The following is a 15,449-nucleotide window of genomic DNA, read 5'->3' as shown; positions in this document are numbered from 1 at the left end:
GGTTTGGATAATGGTCCTACTCGGCCGGCTGACTAGCGTACTATTGACTCTATTTGTCCAATTTCGACAATTAGACCACCGAACCCATTGGAGCTGGTAGAGGCTATTCAATCGGGGCGAGGGGGGATAGAAACTTAGCCGTGTTTTGGATTGTGTTCTTGTCGCATTCTCGCAAAAGCGTCACCTACATCGGCTACATACCAGTATATCGGCGAGAAATAGCACAACAGTCAGATGCTCTGATCACGAGGAATGTCAATTTTGAATCAAAACTATTTTGGGTCTAGAATCTGTAACAGGGCACAGATTTATTCTTCAATATTAAATGTATCTTATTTAAGGGTTGCATAAGCGTACTAGTAAAAGACTTTTAGTTCTTAAGTCGTGGCACGATCTTGTCTATTTCAAGAAATAAAACCCGTGCCTCTCTCACATCTTGTTTACGTCTCAGATACTTTTCGATTGGTGGTTGTGACTGGGAACAGACACATACCGGCTACACCAGTTTTTATAAATTATCAGATTAACACAACGAATGAAGTTAACAGCCTGCAACCTCGCATGTTCTACATTTTATATAATTAGCACTAATTATAGCAGGCCACCAGGGTATGGAAGGCAGACGAACGAATGTAATAACCTGTATTGTTGTACAACATTAGTGAAAAGAGCAATGACCCGGAAATGCCTAAAAGGGTCACCTTAGGGACCTTGGGACATCGTCGAGTCACTCAGCGAAATACCATAAAGTTTTGTCTTAAATGGGAAGTTCACTTGTTCTTTTTATCTTTGCTAAGCTCCCCTTTTGTCTTCTCTGCCGTGATTACCTGAAACAATTGTTATCTGTTGGCTTTTGTGGAATAGATATAGCTAGGGTCAATAAACAAGTAGTTGTGCAGTCTAGCGACTAACACAATACGATGCCAGAATTTCTTCGCGTTTAAACCACTTGTGTTGTACAGAATCATCTTGATAGCACCAGCATGTATGTGGGCGATCGTCTTGGTATAATTATATTGGACAACCGTAACCTAGAAAACATCAATCACTTACACCACTTATTACATAACACGATGCCAGATTTCTTGCTTAAACTGATGTGTTGCACAGACGTCGACTCACCTTGATTGCAACAATGTGAGCGATCGTCTTGGCCCCTCCCCCTTCCAGGACAAGGTTCTCGAAGGGGAAGTCGTAGTTGGAGAAATTCTCCCCACCGTTTTCTTTCGTCTACTTAACACAATACAATGCCAGATTTCTGCCTGTTTAAACCCCTTGTACTGTGTTGAAGAGACCCACCTTGATTGCACCTATGTGCGCGATCGTCTTGGCCCCTCCCCCTTCCAAGACAAGGTTCTCAAAGGGGAAGTCATAGTTGGAAAACTTCTCTCCACCGACTTCCGGAAGCCCGGCGGTTTTAGGCGGCGCCTGAGCCAGCATCGCGTCCAGACACTCCTCAGCCTTGTCACGAAACACAGACGATAAAAGCTTCTTCCCTGCACCGAAGGCAAACGCATGCGCGAGCATCGTTTAAGGCCGTCCACCAACCTTAATTGCCAACACTACAGTACAGGTCGGCACGTACTTAACACCTGAAATTGTTGGACGAATATAGCCTACAGCTTAAATCCAGCTGTCAGCATTTCTGGGTTATATTTTATCTTCTTTCTTACCTTTTCCTGTATTTTTAGCATTGCTTTGTCAACCGCAAATCTATGTAAGAAGTAAAATGTCAACCAAAAGTGATATTTTGGTGGTTTGGCCCTTTTTAACCCTCGACTTTTAAGCAATACACATGGTTTAAATACTACAAAGAATGCACACGGTGATAACAACACGAAACCCGTCGGACTGGTTTTCGGCCTTTGTAGATGCCTGCGGCGTCATGTGGGCAATGGTTGGTAGTAGCCTGCCTGAGTCGTATGGCCACACGTGCTGTAGGGACTTTTGTATTCATCTTCTGGATGAATACAGAAGAAGCCAGTTACTAGTAATTGCACAACGGATAACTGCACACTTCTGTTGATTTCACGGGATCCCAAATCGGTGCAGCCCAGCTGGATAACTTCGCATTATGATTGCATCATCCGGATTATGGCACGAAATACGCTGGCAAATGGGGTGCGGCACCGTGTGCAATTAAACAGCTTCTACTGTTACTTGAAAAGTTGTTTGAAATTCACATGTAAAGGTTAATTTGCATACTTGATACTATACTTTTACGGTGGTCTCCATCAAAGTTACGTACAGGTAAAAAATAACTCTTCTTGATATATCCCGTTCGAAGTCTGCAATCTATCTACTAGTAAAACGCCCCGTGGTTCCAAACAAAGCCGCTAGATGGCCCAAACTTACGCCATGTTCTGGACAAGTTGTGGTCGCATTTTTGGTTGGTTTAAAGGTCTTGGTCGAGAAGATGACATATCGAAACCAGAAGTTCAATTGCAACATCATAAAAAGCCGCTAGGGGGCCCAAAATATAATATTTTCTTGCTTTGGCAACACTCTCCAACAAAGCAAATATAATCGAGATTCTTTCAAGACGTCTCAAGTTATGCTGACAAACACAGACGCACCTTAAGAATAATATTATTGGCAAAGGCAAAAAAAATCTTGTACTCTGAGCACAAATATCGTGAGGATATCGACATTAGGTAGTTTTCAGACAAGTTGTTTTATTGGCTTTCTATCACATATACAAGGTAAATAAGTCAGTATACTGAATGACCCTATATCTTATAGGGTCGGTCTAAGTTTTATTAGAGGAGAGGGAACAAAATGCATTTCTAAACTTCAGGACCCGAAATCCTAATTCTTTTACTTATAACAAAATTAAAATAAAATGGAGCAGTTAAAATTTCATGCTACCATGTAGTCGTGAAGCCACAGTGCCTGATTGGCTGATGGGATCATGTTCTGATTGGCTGTAGGGATCATGACATCTTAAGTCCTGATTGGTTGGTGGGACCATGACATCATGGGACCTGATTGGTTGGTGGGTAGAGATGTTTGGGGCCTGATTGGCAGGTGGGGTGTGACATCATTGGTCATGATTGGTTGGCAGGTCTGTGACAAAGTTTAAACTCACATCAGGCATCCTGATTGGCTAGCTGGTCGATGATGTCATGCAGCCATGCAACCTGATTGGCTGGCTAGGCATTGCCATCACCTAATATAAATAGGATTTAGGATCCTGGAGTAAAAAATTGAAATTTTGTCCCCTGACCTTTAAAACAATCTGTACTGTTTTTTTTTCTCCCATTCTAACATCATAAATTAATTACCAGTAATTCTAGGTATCTTACACCAAAGGAAAACTAAAACGATTTCCCAGCTTTCTCTGAGCCAGGATCTTTTGAGACTTCTTACGTTTGTCTGAAAATGATCGTCGTCCTACAAAAATAATGCCAACAGGTTTGTATCGTTTTACAAATGGCATAGAAGGGACCAAGAAAATAACACTAGCGACACGGAAGTCCTCACAGCTTCAGCCTTTCCAGCGTCGGCTTGGCCAACACTTCGTAGGTCTGAGCTGTGTGCGTGTGTGTGTGTGTGTGTGTGTGTGTGTGTGCGTGTGCGTGTGTGTCTGTGTGTGTCTGTATGTCTATGCTGCATGTACATGTGCATGTCAGCAGCATCAGCTAGGCTGATGCTTCGCAGAACATAAGCTTGTGTGTGTTTGTGTGAGAGCAGATACATGTATGTGTGTGTGTGTGTGTGTGTGTCTGTGTGTACATGCATATATGTGTGTGTCTGTGTGTGTGCATGACTAAGTATGCATGTATGTGTGCAAGCCTGCATGCAGTTTGTGTGTGTGTATGCATGTGCATGTCTGTAAATACTGTGTTTGTACATGTGTGCATGTGGCATGTATTTGTGTATGTGTGAGTGCATTATGTTCATGTATGTGTGTGTGCGTGCATGCGTGTATGTACATGTGCGTGCGTGTGTGGTGCCAGGATCAGCTAGGCCGACACTGGGCAGGCCCGTCCCCCGCCTCGTCATCCGACCCCTCCGAGATGCCCGTAATCCGATACCCCATGTTCAGCAGCATGACCTCCAGGGGGTCCGCATTCATCCGCTTCTGATTGGCCAGCGCTGCGGACTCCATCTCCTCCACCAGACGCTCCTCGTTTGACCCGTCCTGAAGAATAAACAAACAAACAAACAACTTAGACAATTTCCTAGCAAGTTTTACCAATTGCTTACGACATGTATACGCAAGATCACATGTTAAAAAGATCACGTCTGTAACTCTCTGGAATTTATGTTCTGAAGTGATTGGTCATCAGTAGGGCTGGGTATCGGTACAGGGTATCGGTACAGCGTACCGGTACAAAACCGGTTTTTCTTATTGGACCGGTCCAGAAAAACCGGACCTGAAAAAATTAGGTGAACCGGATGTTGGACCGATTAGAAAATTAACAGATTATTTTATAAGGCATTCACACGTTTTGACGCTTGCAGGTGGAAGAAAATAACAAGAGTGAAGTAGAGTAGAGTTTATAGTAATTTCTACCAAGGTAGGATTTTAAAACACCAGTGTAAGTCTAATACTCCACCAAACAGATTTCTTTGTAGTGAAATGGACCATTGGTATGAGTCATACTGCATCAGGTCCAGGTTCAGGTCCGGACCTGGACCTGATCCTTTGGACCTGAACCGGACCTGGACCTGAATGTTCTGTACCGGTACCCAGCCCTAGTCATCAGTATTGATCTTGAAGAAGGCGACAGTGGTTGTTGAAAATTTGGTTGTTGTATACCTTTGTGTTGGAAGAAAGTTCTATGATTGCTACATGTACCAACACAGATGAGTTTCCATTATCAAACAAATTAGACATGGAAGATTTTATGCAGTTCTGTACACAGAGTAAAGTGCAAACCAACAAGTTTTCGCTAAGTTCTCTGATCCTTCTCAAGTTGTAATGACCCGAAGCCTATGTCACGTCACCCAAATGGAAGTTAAAAGTAAATCATCTCTCAACTGAAATGCAGTTAATACCAACTGCCGGACACCCGTTGCTGATATCACACTTCCTTCACGTGCCACTACCCTTGGGTCATTCCAACATGAAGAGGGCAAAAGCTGGATAGTGATTGGTTTATTTTGTGTACGGAAATAGTGTGTAGAAACCTTTACTGCATCAATTACTAAGTGGGTGAGTGATGTCGATTACAGTCACAGACTGAGTGTGTGACTGTGTGTTTGCATGTGCATGTGTGTGTACCTCTGGCCTGGGGCTCCATAGTCGGACCACCGGGTCAATGCCACTGGTTGCTAGGAGACAGTGACTGGGGTGGGGCTGCAGGCAGTTGACGATGGAGTCATCGCCCCGCAGAACGCGGACGATGTTCGTCGTTTTCTTCTCCCACATGAAAAACGATCCGTCGTCAGACCCAGCGACGATGTACTGACCATTGCTGCAGGACAGAGTAAAAATACCGACCATTACAATTTGCATTATTTTATATTTAATAGTTTCATCAGGTTGGTAGATCAATCAAACAAAGTCTTTTTCAGTTCACAACCTTCTTTTAATTCTTCCATAAACGTTTCCGCGACTATCTGTCACCTTCATCGGTACAAAAGGAAACATACTAACGTTATTGGTGCGATATGAACTATACAAGCAGTGCAATCCGAACTTAACCTATTGTATTGTGACGTAATTACTTGGAATGTGATACGTCACGATACAATAGGTTAAGTTCGGATTGCACTGATTGTATAGTTCATATCGCATCGATGTCGTTAGTATGTTTCCTTTTGTACTGATGAAGGTGACAGATAGTCGCCAAAACATCTACAGAAGAATTAAAAGAAGGTTGTGAAATTAAGAAGACTTTGTTCGTGAGCATAATTTTTTTTACAGAAGGACTAGCAACCCTCCCTTTGTTGAATGCCTGTTGTCACTGAAACAGCAACGAAACTTACATCCGTGAAGAGTTTCATCAGGTCAGAATTGCCCTGAAGAAGGTGACAGACGGTCGCCGAAACGTTGGTAAGAATAAACCAATGGTTGTGTAGAAAGAGTCTCTTTATTCAGCAAGGAAGCTTGCTGCCCAATGTCATGCTTAGCACAAGAAGGACGCTCTTGCAAAAATTAAATTTCAGACGCCAAAAGAACAACTCAGTTAAGGGTCTGGTGAACTACTGTGTAACATCATGATTATGATTGCTGTACAATTGCAAACTGAATTTTTTGTGTGGATATAGTTGTGCGTGTGTCCGGCAAAATTAATCTACACTGTTGGAAAAGGCTCTCAGATTCTCATTGCAGGTTGGTTCTGTCACAGCTTGCTTGAGAATTCTAGTTATATAAATTTCGTGACCACTGTTAGGAAATAAAATGAGAAAGTTCAATTCAGTCGAATTTAAAGTCTTTTTTCACCACAATTTCTTCTTTGACCATATGGCCGCTTTTCAACAATGTGAAAATCATTCTGACTACTTACTTTCCAAAGAAGTTGGCCTCCTTAATGTCTGTGGTAGTGTTACAGTGCCCACAGAATCTTGTCTCGTAGTCTAAGGAGTTTTCCCGTAGCGTCTTCTCTGCTTCGGACACAGCATCCCCTTGTCTCCTCCGGTTGGGCGATGTGTCGGATTTTGTACTTTTATCTTCATCTGTATAAAGAGCAAACATAGTGATTTACAAAGCCGGATGTCTTAGAAATCCATACTAATTAACAATCTTTAATTTCTTGTCTAACTCCTAATGGCTTGCATATCCCTCTTCTCCGTAAGTTTGTTGGGTCCTTTCCTAGAGGTCATGCAAAGCATGGTCATTATTCGAGCCTTGCCTTGCCTTGGTCAGTACGTATAAATACAACAGCGGGACAGCTGGTATTTACATATTGTCATACCCACCAGAGAAATACACGTTTCAATGTAAAATGTGCCACAAGTTGAGAAAATTTCATACCCTTGAGCAAAAATTGTAACAACTGCAATGCCAGATGTAGTATTCCAATTTTTAACAGTGTTGCACTTGGCACACTTGAAGTGTGTTCGAATGATTCTATATAGGCCCATGTGATAACAGTAGAAGCCCAAGTTAACACCCATATTGCATGATATCATGACCCAGGTATGCCTTATCATGGTCAGTTCCTCTGCCTTACCATGGTCAGACTTAGAGAAGAGCGAGGCCTTGATGTCATTGTCGAGCATGTCGCAGGCCTGACTGTGCTACTCTCTTCCTATGATAGCCGTTAACACCGAAATATACATTGGTTATGGGGTAGGGAAGCATGTTTACTGTTCCTGTAACTCCTTACCATGGTCAGATTTAGAGAAGAGCGAGGCCTTGATGTCCTTGCCAAGCCCTCGAGCATATTGCAGGCCTGACTGTGCTACTCTCTTCCTACGGTAGCCGTTTGACACCGAATATACATTGGTTATGTGGTAGGGAAGCATGTTTGCTGTTCCTGTAACTCCTTACCATGGTCAGACTTGGAGAAGAGCGAGGCCTTGATGTCCTTGTCAAGCATGTCGCAGGCCTGACTGTGCTACTCTCTTCCTACGGTAGCCGTTTGACACCGAATATACATTGGTTATGTGGTAGGGAAGCATGTTTGCTGTTCCTGTAACTCCTTACCATGGTCAGACTTAGAGAAGAGGGAGGCCTTGATGTCCTTGTCGAGCATGTCGCAGGCCTGACTGTGTTACTCTCTTCCTACGGTAGCCGTTTGACACCGAATATACATTGGTTATGGGGTAGGGAAGCATGTTTACTGTTCCTGCAACTCCTTACCATGATCCGACTTGGAGAAGAGCGAGGCCTTGATGTCCTTGTCGAGCATATCACAGGCCTGACTGTGTTACTCTCTTCCTACGGTAGCCGTTTGACACCGAATATACATTGGTTATGGGGTAGGGAAGCATGTTTACTGTTCCTGTAACTCCTTACCATGGTCAGACTTAGAGAAGAGCGAGGCCTTGATGTCCTTGTCGAGCATATCGCATGCCTGACTGTGTGCGTGCTCCGGGAACCGACCACGGAACTGGTTCAGGCAGTCAAGCGACTCTTTAGTCCACTGGAGCTCATGTAGACACCTGTAGGGGTAGAAGTAGTTGTAGTAATACATTGTAGTAGCAGAGGTAGTAGTAGTAGTAGTAGTAGTAGTGGTAGTAGTAGCATTGTAGTACGTTGATGAAGGTTAGACATCCAGCCAGGTAATAAGATACGCCAGTGGTCAGACGTTTCAGACAACATCCGTTGTCTTTTGTTGGTGACACTGGAGAGATCTTGTTGGAGTCAGAGCAGTTTTTAAATGCTAGCTTTGAGTTGATATGAAACATCTGACCATTTCCACAAAAGGCAGTAGTAGCAGCAGACTGGTTTATTAAAAACATCAACATTATAAGGATTCCGTTAATGAATAATTTAAAATTGACATAGATGTACATGTATAAAACTTTGCAAGATTATAAAACATCAGGAAGATATAAGAACAGTGCGAGTTGAAATACTGACTAGAGTAACGTTAGGTAAGAGTTTGTTGAGGAGTTCAACAATGCCAGGAACAGTGCTCGTTACCTCGCTAGCCGGAAGTGTGCCTTGATATGGTTGGGGTCGATGGACAGAGCCGTGTGACAGTCTCGCAGTGCTGAATAGATGTCTCCATCCCTAAACACAAAATAGTAAACACAAACATTTAACACAAACAGGAAACATAAATGGTAAACGCAAACAAGTTAACAACAGTGCTGAACAGATGCCTTTGTGATAGTGAAGGTGATCTCTAACCAGTTCAGCTCATTGAAGAACTAAAAACAGTACTTTCCACCAGATGTTACAGAGAAGGTAGATATTCATGTACACTATTTACAGGTTCATGTTATAAGGGAAATTTGAATATTACTTTCAACAAGCATAATGAACAGTAGACCATGGCTTAACGTCCAGTCTTATGTCGAGTAAGCAAAGAGGTAGCGTGTGTTGGGGGTGGAACCAAAGCTAACAAAGGCTGGACTCCCAGCTAGAGCGACACAGCCAGGATTTAAACTTATGAAGGCTACAGTGCTCAAATGTATGCACATCATGTAGGTATAACCTACCATCCCCTCTTCATGTAGGCAGCTGCCCTGTTGCCATACAGAATCCCAGAGTTGGGTGCCAGCTGGATAGCCTGGTTGTACAGGGCAATGGCCAGGGAAAACTGCTGACGACAGAACACCTCGTTGGCGCGGAGTTTCAGGGCTTCTGCTCTGGGAGGGAGGTTTCCCACTGGCTTCAGGGACGTCCTGGAAAAGTAAAATCAATTTTTCAGAGACAGCTACCATGGGTTAGTGTCAGTGTTACCGTGGGTTGGTGTAATCAAGTGATACCATGGGCTAATATTGTGTTTCTATGGGTTATCATTTTATCGTGGATTGGAGCTTGCCCTCCAACAGGCTGAAGCCATTGGTGTGAGTTAGTGTCAGTGTTACCGTGGGACAGTGTCAGTTTTATTATGGGTTACCTGGGTTGCTGCTTGCCCTGCAGCAGGCTGAAGCCGTTGGTGTGGGTTACTGTGTAACTGTGGGTCAGTACTAGTGTCAGTGGGCTACTATGGGTTACCTGGGTTGCTTGCTTACCTGGGTTGCTGCTTGCCTTCCAGTAGGGCGAAGCCGTTGGTGTGGTGAAGTTTGGCGGCAATGCCGTTGGTGTGGGTGTTACCGTGGGTCAGTGTTACCATGGGTAAGTGTCAGTGTTACTATGGGTTACCTGGGTTACTGCTTACCTCGGTTGCTGCTTGCCCTCCAGCAGGCTGAAACCGTTGGTGTGGTGCAGTTTGGCAGCGATGCCGTTGGTGTGGGTGTTACTGTGGGTCAGTGTTACCGTGGGTTATAGACTGGAGCTTACCTGGGTTGCTGCTTGCCCTCCAGCAGGCTGAAGCCATTGGTGTGGTGCAGTTTGGCAGCGATGCCGTTGGTGACCCCGTTACTGGTGCTGGCTGCTGCATGGGCCGCAGCATGGTGAGCTGGGAACACAGCAGAAATGATACAGTGTATTTAACAAGTGGTGAAAAGTGAACAGTGCACCAGCTGGCCCAGGACCGGGAGGTCACGGATTTGAATCTCCTGACATGCTATGATGTTGTGCCCTTATATATATTGTTATAAAAGGTGCGATACACAACTTTCCTCACTCCCACCATGTGTGAAACCCACCTTTACTGACCACCCCGTTGTCATGAGGCTGTAGCGTAGTCGCAGGCATGTAGTCTCCCAGTTGAAACCTGTGTGGCTTTCGCAGCCGGACGACATCGAAAAAGTAGACCTATGGGACTACTAGTACCTTTTATTTAACTTTACTTTATTTTATCTATATGAAACCCACCTTTACTGACCACCCCATTGTCATGTGGTTGTAGCGTTGTGGCAGGCATGTAGTCTCCCAGCTGGAACCTGTGCGGCTTTCTCGGCCGAACGACGTCGAACAGGTAGACTAGTACCTTTTATTTACCTGGCTTTACCTTATTTTATATAAGAAACCCAAGATCTGATGATCCTATACTTAAACCCACCTTTACTGACCACCCCATTGTCATGAGGCTGTAGCGTCGTCGAAGGCATGTAGTCCCCAGGCTGAAACCTGTGTGGTCTTTTCAGCCCGACAACATCAAAAAGGTAAATCTATGGGATCTAAGGTAAATCTAAGTACCTTTACCTTATTTTACCTGTATCAAACCCACCTTTACTGACAACTCCATTGTCATGAGGCTGTAGCGTCGTCGCAGGCATGTAGTCACCTAGCTGGAACCTGTGCGGCTTTCGCGGCCGGACGACGTCAAAAAGGTAGACCTGCTCCCCTCCCAGGTTGACCAGGAGCTCGTTCCCGTCGGGGCTGAACGTGACGTACGTGGAGACGAGCGTCCGGAACCTTCTCTGGTAGTCGCTCTGTTTCATGGGGAGATGGCCTGGGGAACAACAAATACATTTTATGTTAGAGCAGGTTGGATGCTGAGGACAGTAGATGGACTTAAACATTAGATGGTAACAACACATTAGTAATGACACTGTCCGGAACCTTCTCTGGTAGTCGCTCTGTTTCATGGGGAGATGCCCTGGGAAACAACAAATACATTTTATGTTAGAGCAGGTTAGATGCTGTGGACCATAGATGGTTACTTGCAATCTTAAAGCTTATATGTAGATGGCAACAACACATTAGTAACAACACAGTCCGGAACCTTCTCTGGTAGTCACTCTGTTTCATCGGGAGATGGCCTGGGGAACAACAAAATACATTTTATGTTAGAGCAGGTTAGATGCTGTGGACCATAGATGGTTACTTGCAATCTTAAAGCTTATATGTAGATGGCAACAGTTACACATTAGTAACAACACAGTCCGGAACCTTCTCTGGTAGTCGCTCTGTTTCATGGGGAGATGGCCTGGGGAACAACGGAGATGTATTTAAGGGCAATTCAATATGAAGATTAGACATGCAGGTAAACAATATTTAAAATGGCAATTCAATCTCAACAACTGGATAAAAATCGGAGATTTACTTCCTGACGTTTTGAGGTACATCCATCAATCTTATTTAGGGATAACAAAAAATGCTGAAGTCTACTAGTAATGGAAGAGTGATGGGTGTCGCTCTGTTTCATGAAGAGATGCCAATAGGCAGAAAACAAGAGGTTAGGAGTCTCACAGTAAGAACTGAAAGGCCAAGGAAACTAACTGTCTCTGTAAATTTGACAGTAGAAACTGTTACAGTAGTAAAATCTACTTCCTTCTTGTTATTTTCACATGGAGCAGCAAGCTCCACTGATTTTTTTCAGGTCTGTTTTTTTGTCCGGTCAACAAAAAAATCAATTTCATAACTTACAGTAAATTGGACTGTAGAGTAAGGACCAGCTACTGCCAGTGATACCCACAGGGTCCTGTACACGCACCTGCTACATAGTACTGTGCACAGCCTGCTGGGAGGTTCAAGTCCGCCTCCGACGAGCCGTGAAACCCTCCCCTTCTCCGCTCGGAGTGCTTCGCCCGGTGCGCGGACACCGCCCGCGTGTCGTACATCCGGATGTAGGGGTCGTTTGCGCCCGCGGCCATGATCTCCGGGCGCCGGGGGTTGATGGAGATGCACTTGACCTCGACGCTGGTACCGCAGTACTGGGTCAGGTCCACCAGGATCATGGCGTCTCGCGCTGACATCCGCAGGTCAAACTGCCTGGAACACAAGGTCACACAAGGTCATGCCAATGTCACGACCTTGACTTTCAACTTCCCAACACCTACCCACATACCAAATGTCATTAAAACCCACACACACTTAGAGGCTGCTGAATACAAATATCTGGAAACACAATGGGCAACCTGCCATTTTCCCAAAGGTAACAAGAACAGTGCAACAAACGCTCTACACAACACACTGTTGAAGAAAAGGGTAGATATTTATTGCTAGTGTATCATTAACAAACATATAGTATTAAATAAACCTTCATGCTGGTCAACTGTGAGGATGCTACCAGTTGAGCTTGATTAGATGTAAGGCATGTTTAATCACACAAGTTTACCACCCTACCTGATATTCCCATCTTTAGAGGCGCTGCAGAACATGTAAGGCACGCTGGGCGAGGTGGCCACTTTGCTTTAATTTTCTTGTGGTTTTATTACATTTTTTTCAATGTTTCATCAATTGTTTTTACTGTTTACTACTGTTTACTGGGCTGTATCCCTCCTCACACAGAAAGAATCAAACATACATGTACACACGTGTACTCCTAACACATACAGCATGTATTCAGTTTGGGTCCCTACCCAGACTGACCTTGCATAAGTGTCCCGCGTCACTAAGGACTCACTCTGCACATGCATACTGAGCAGTGGCCGGAGTTACACTCTTAACATTAACCACCCTACCTGATAGTCCCATCTTCTGAGGCGCTCCAGAACATGTAAGGCACGTTGGGCGCGGTGGCAAGCCTCTTCACCCTGCCTGTGTGGCACGTGAAAACCTGCGTGACTTCCTTCGTATTGATGTCGTGGACGTGAACCTTACAGTCCGCCGCTGCCGTGGCAACAATTCTGTCCCCGGAACTCGGGAGGAACTGGGAGCAAAGTGGAACAGATTGATGAGTCAAACCAACAGTTTAGTATTTACTATAGTATGGTCCCATTGGAAAAAGAGGCCCTTCTGGATAGTTTAAGGGTTGTTTTTTTAAACCCTATGTGGCCCCATGGGACACCCTGTGACTACTGGGCTATTTTGGGGCACGGCTGGGCCTCTGGATTTTTTTTAACCTCACACTTAAAATCAACCCGAGACCTGGCAATAAATCGACGCCGTGACCTAATTGAGAGATGTCGTGGGCGTGGACCTCACAGTTTGCTGTGGCCATGGCAGCAATTCTGTCTCCAGAACTCGGGAGAAACTGGGAGCAAACAGGAACAGAATTCCAACAAGATGTCAAAACAGGAAGTTCCACTGCAGTACTGTAACAAGCTGCATCATCAACACCTAACCAGATACTAAATATCAGTACACTCAGGCAAAATCATCCCTAAGGCTTTCACCATAGAGCTGTAGTTTCACTCATAGATTTCTCCTATTTCTGTTTAAGAAAGTTTGATTCCTTCCTTTTGGTATATAAGGCAGTGCCTATCTCCATGTCATTCTCCCTTGGGCCACACAGGCACTACAGTAGAGGGTAGTCCACTAGCAGTGTTGTGTTCAGCCCCCATAGTCACATACATGTATCCTATCTCAAAAGTGCCGAGTGCAAAGCAGGGAAAGCTTAAGTGCCTTTTCTTGCCAAGCCTTTAGTATGAGTGAAACTACAGCTCTAAAGTGAAAGAGAGGATTTTACCTTTACATGAAAATACTTTTTGTTTCCTGCAATATGTGATTCATACTTTGGTGCTAACAAGAGTGTATCTTATCGTCTAGTTTTTACCTTGACAGAGAAGATGTTCCCCTGGTGCCCTGTGCGCAGCAGGCAGAGCTGCTTGTGAACCAGAGGCTGCCAGATGATGGCGTTCAGGTCGTCCGAACCGCTGGCAAGCAAACTGGAAAAGAAATATAAAATCTGCTTCAACAAGTTATGTGGAAGAAACGTACACCCCTAGATTATCTGTTTTTTACAAGACTATAAGCATCACTTCTTGATCAGGTATCACCTTACCCACCCTGTTACATTTGTTCGTTCGTTCAAACCCGTGTGGTCCATAGGTCTGCAAGTTTTCTTGCTGTTTCTGTTGCAGGATACATTTTACAGGGAGGGATCATTGCCCTTTTCCTTTAATGTGCTTGAAGCACCTCAAACCCACATTTTATGTCCCTTCCAAAAGACAGGTGCAGCCCCCAGTGAAATGCCCTACCCAGGATTGAACCAAGTTACTAACTGTAAGCAGGGCTCAAAATACCACCTGCATATGCAGTTTATTGCAGGTAAAATTGGAGCTGTGCAGGTATTCCTGGTGTCTACTGCACCTAACCTGCACTGGTCCATGTACTGGGTTTTATACATAAATGTCCAATGATGTAGGTGTTTGTGAATTGTTATCAGCTGCATTGACTGTTACCACCTATCAGGTATAAAAAACATAGCAATGGTTCCTCAACAATTCTAGTATGATCCATACTTTCTAAATTCAGAGTAATGCAGGCAAAATTTGTTTGGTGCAGGTAATTTTCAATGTTACCAGCAGATCAACTGTGAGGATGCTACCAGATGAACTAACGTCATGTTTTATCATCTGATTATCAGTTATTCACTTACTTTCCCTGTTCGTTCCACTCCAGACAGTTGACGCAGCCGCTGTGGCCCTGGTGGAAGTAAACAAAAGACACCATGTTCAAGGAAAAGAAGTAAAATCGCTTCGTAATACAGATATGCATACTCTCATATATACACAATACAAACATACACACACACATAAACACACATACACACGCAACACACACAAACACACATACACACATGCAACACACACACATAAAAACACACGCAACAAACACACATAAACACACATACACACGCAGCACACACACATAAACACACATACATGCAACACACACACACTCAACACACACGCAAACAAAATACTAGTAACACACACACAGACAGACAGACACACACACATACACACACACATGCATGCACACACACACACACACACACACACTCACGCACATGCACAAACACACACACACACACACAAACAAACACATAAACACACACATATAGAGTCATACAAAGACGACCTTACCGACAGCTCTGCCTCCAGCCCCATCCGCTGCACCCATGGTGGACACACCTGCAGCGAGCGCTCAAAGCGGAGACGTGCCCGGTCCTGAAGAACAGCAAGGTAAACAGTTAGCACAGTGCTGGATGTTTATCTAAATTGGGCGCTTAAAATTTCTGCAATATCAACAATTATGTAATGAAACTTACTGAACTGAGCCACACAACTAAATGCTCGCCTCTGTTAGAGAATCTTCTGATACG

General features: G+C 44.3%; 1 protein-coding gene across 1 annotated transcript in view; it reads right to left on the bottom strand.

Moving 5' to 3' along the window:
* Window positions 1-3,912: 3,912 nt before the first annotated feature.
* Window positions 3,913-15,449, bottom strand: part of LOC118423377 (WD and tetratricopeptide repeats protein 1-like) — a 13,491-nt gene continuing 1,954 nt past the window's right edge. The window contains exons 2-14 of the mRNA XM_035831492.1: window positions 15,211-15,294; window positions 14,721-14,767; window positions 13,896-14,007; window positions 12,862-13,049; window positions 11,892-12,169; window positions 10,683-10,907; window positions 9,863-9,968; window positions 9,064-9,249; window positions 8,543-8,632; window positions 7,913-8,058; window positions 6,459-6,627; window positions 5,231-5,423; window positions 3,913-4,144 (exon numbers count right to left, since the gene is read on the bottom strand). Coding sequence (XP_035687385.1) covers window positions 3,962-4,144; window positions 5,231-5,423; window positions 6,459-6,627; window positions 7,913-8,058; window positions 8,543-8,632; window positions 9,064-9,249; window positions 9,863-9,968; window positions 10,683-10,907; window positions 11,892-12,169; window positions 12,862-13,049; window positions 13,896-14,007; window positions 14,721-14,767; window positions 15,211-15,294 — 2,007 coding nt within the window. The 3' untranslated portion in view covers window positions 3,913-3,961. The remainder of the gene's footprint in view (window positions 4,145-5,230; window positions 5,424-6,458; window positions 6,628-7,912; window positions 8,059-8,542; window positions 8,633-9,063; window positions 9,250-9,862; window positions 9,969-10,682; window positions 10,908-11,891; window positions 12,170-12,861; window positions 13,050-13,895; window positions 14,008-14,720; window positions 14,768-15,210; window positions 15,295-15,449) is intronic.

This window comes from Branchiostoma floridae, chromosome 9 (assembly GCF_000003815.2).
Source record: "Branchiostoma floridae strain S238N-H82 chromosome 9, Bfl_VNyyK, whole genome shotgun sequence".
Lineage (NCBI taxonomy): Eukaryota > Metazoa > Chordata > Leptocardii > Amphioxiformes > Branchiostomatidae > Branchiostoma > Branchiostoma floridae.
This window is presented reverse-complemented; position numbering and strand designations above follow the sequence as displayed.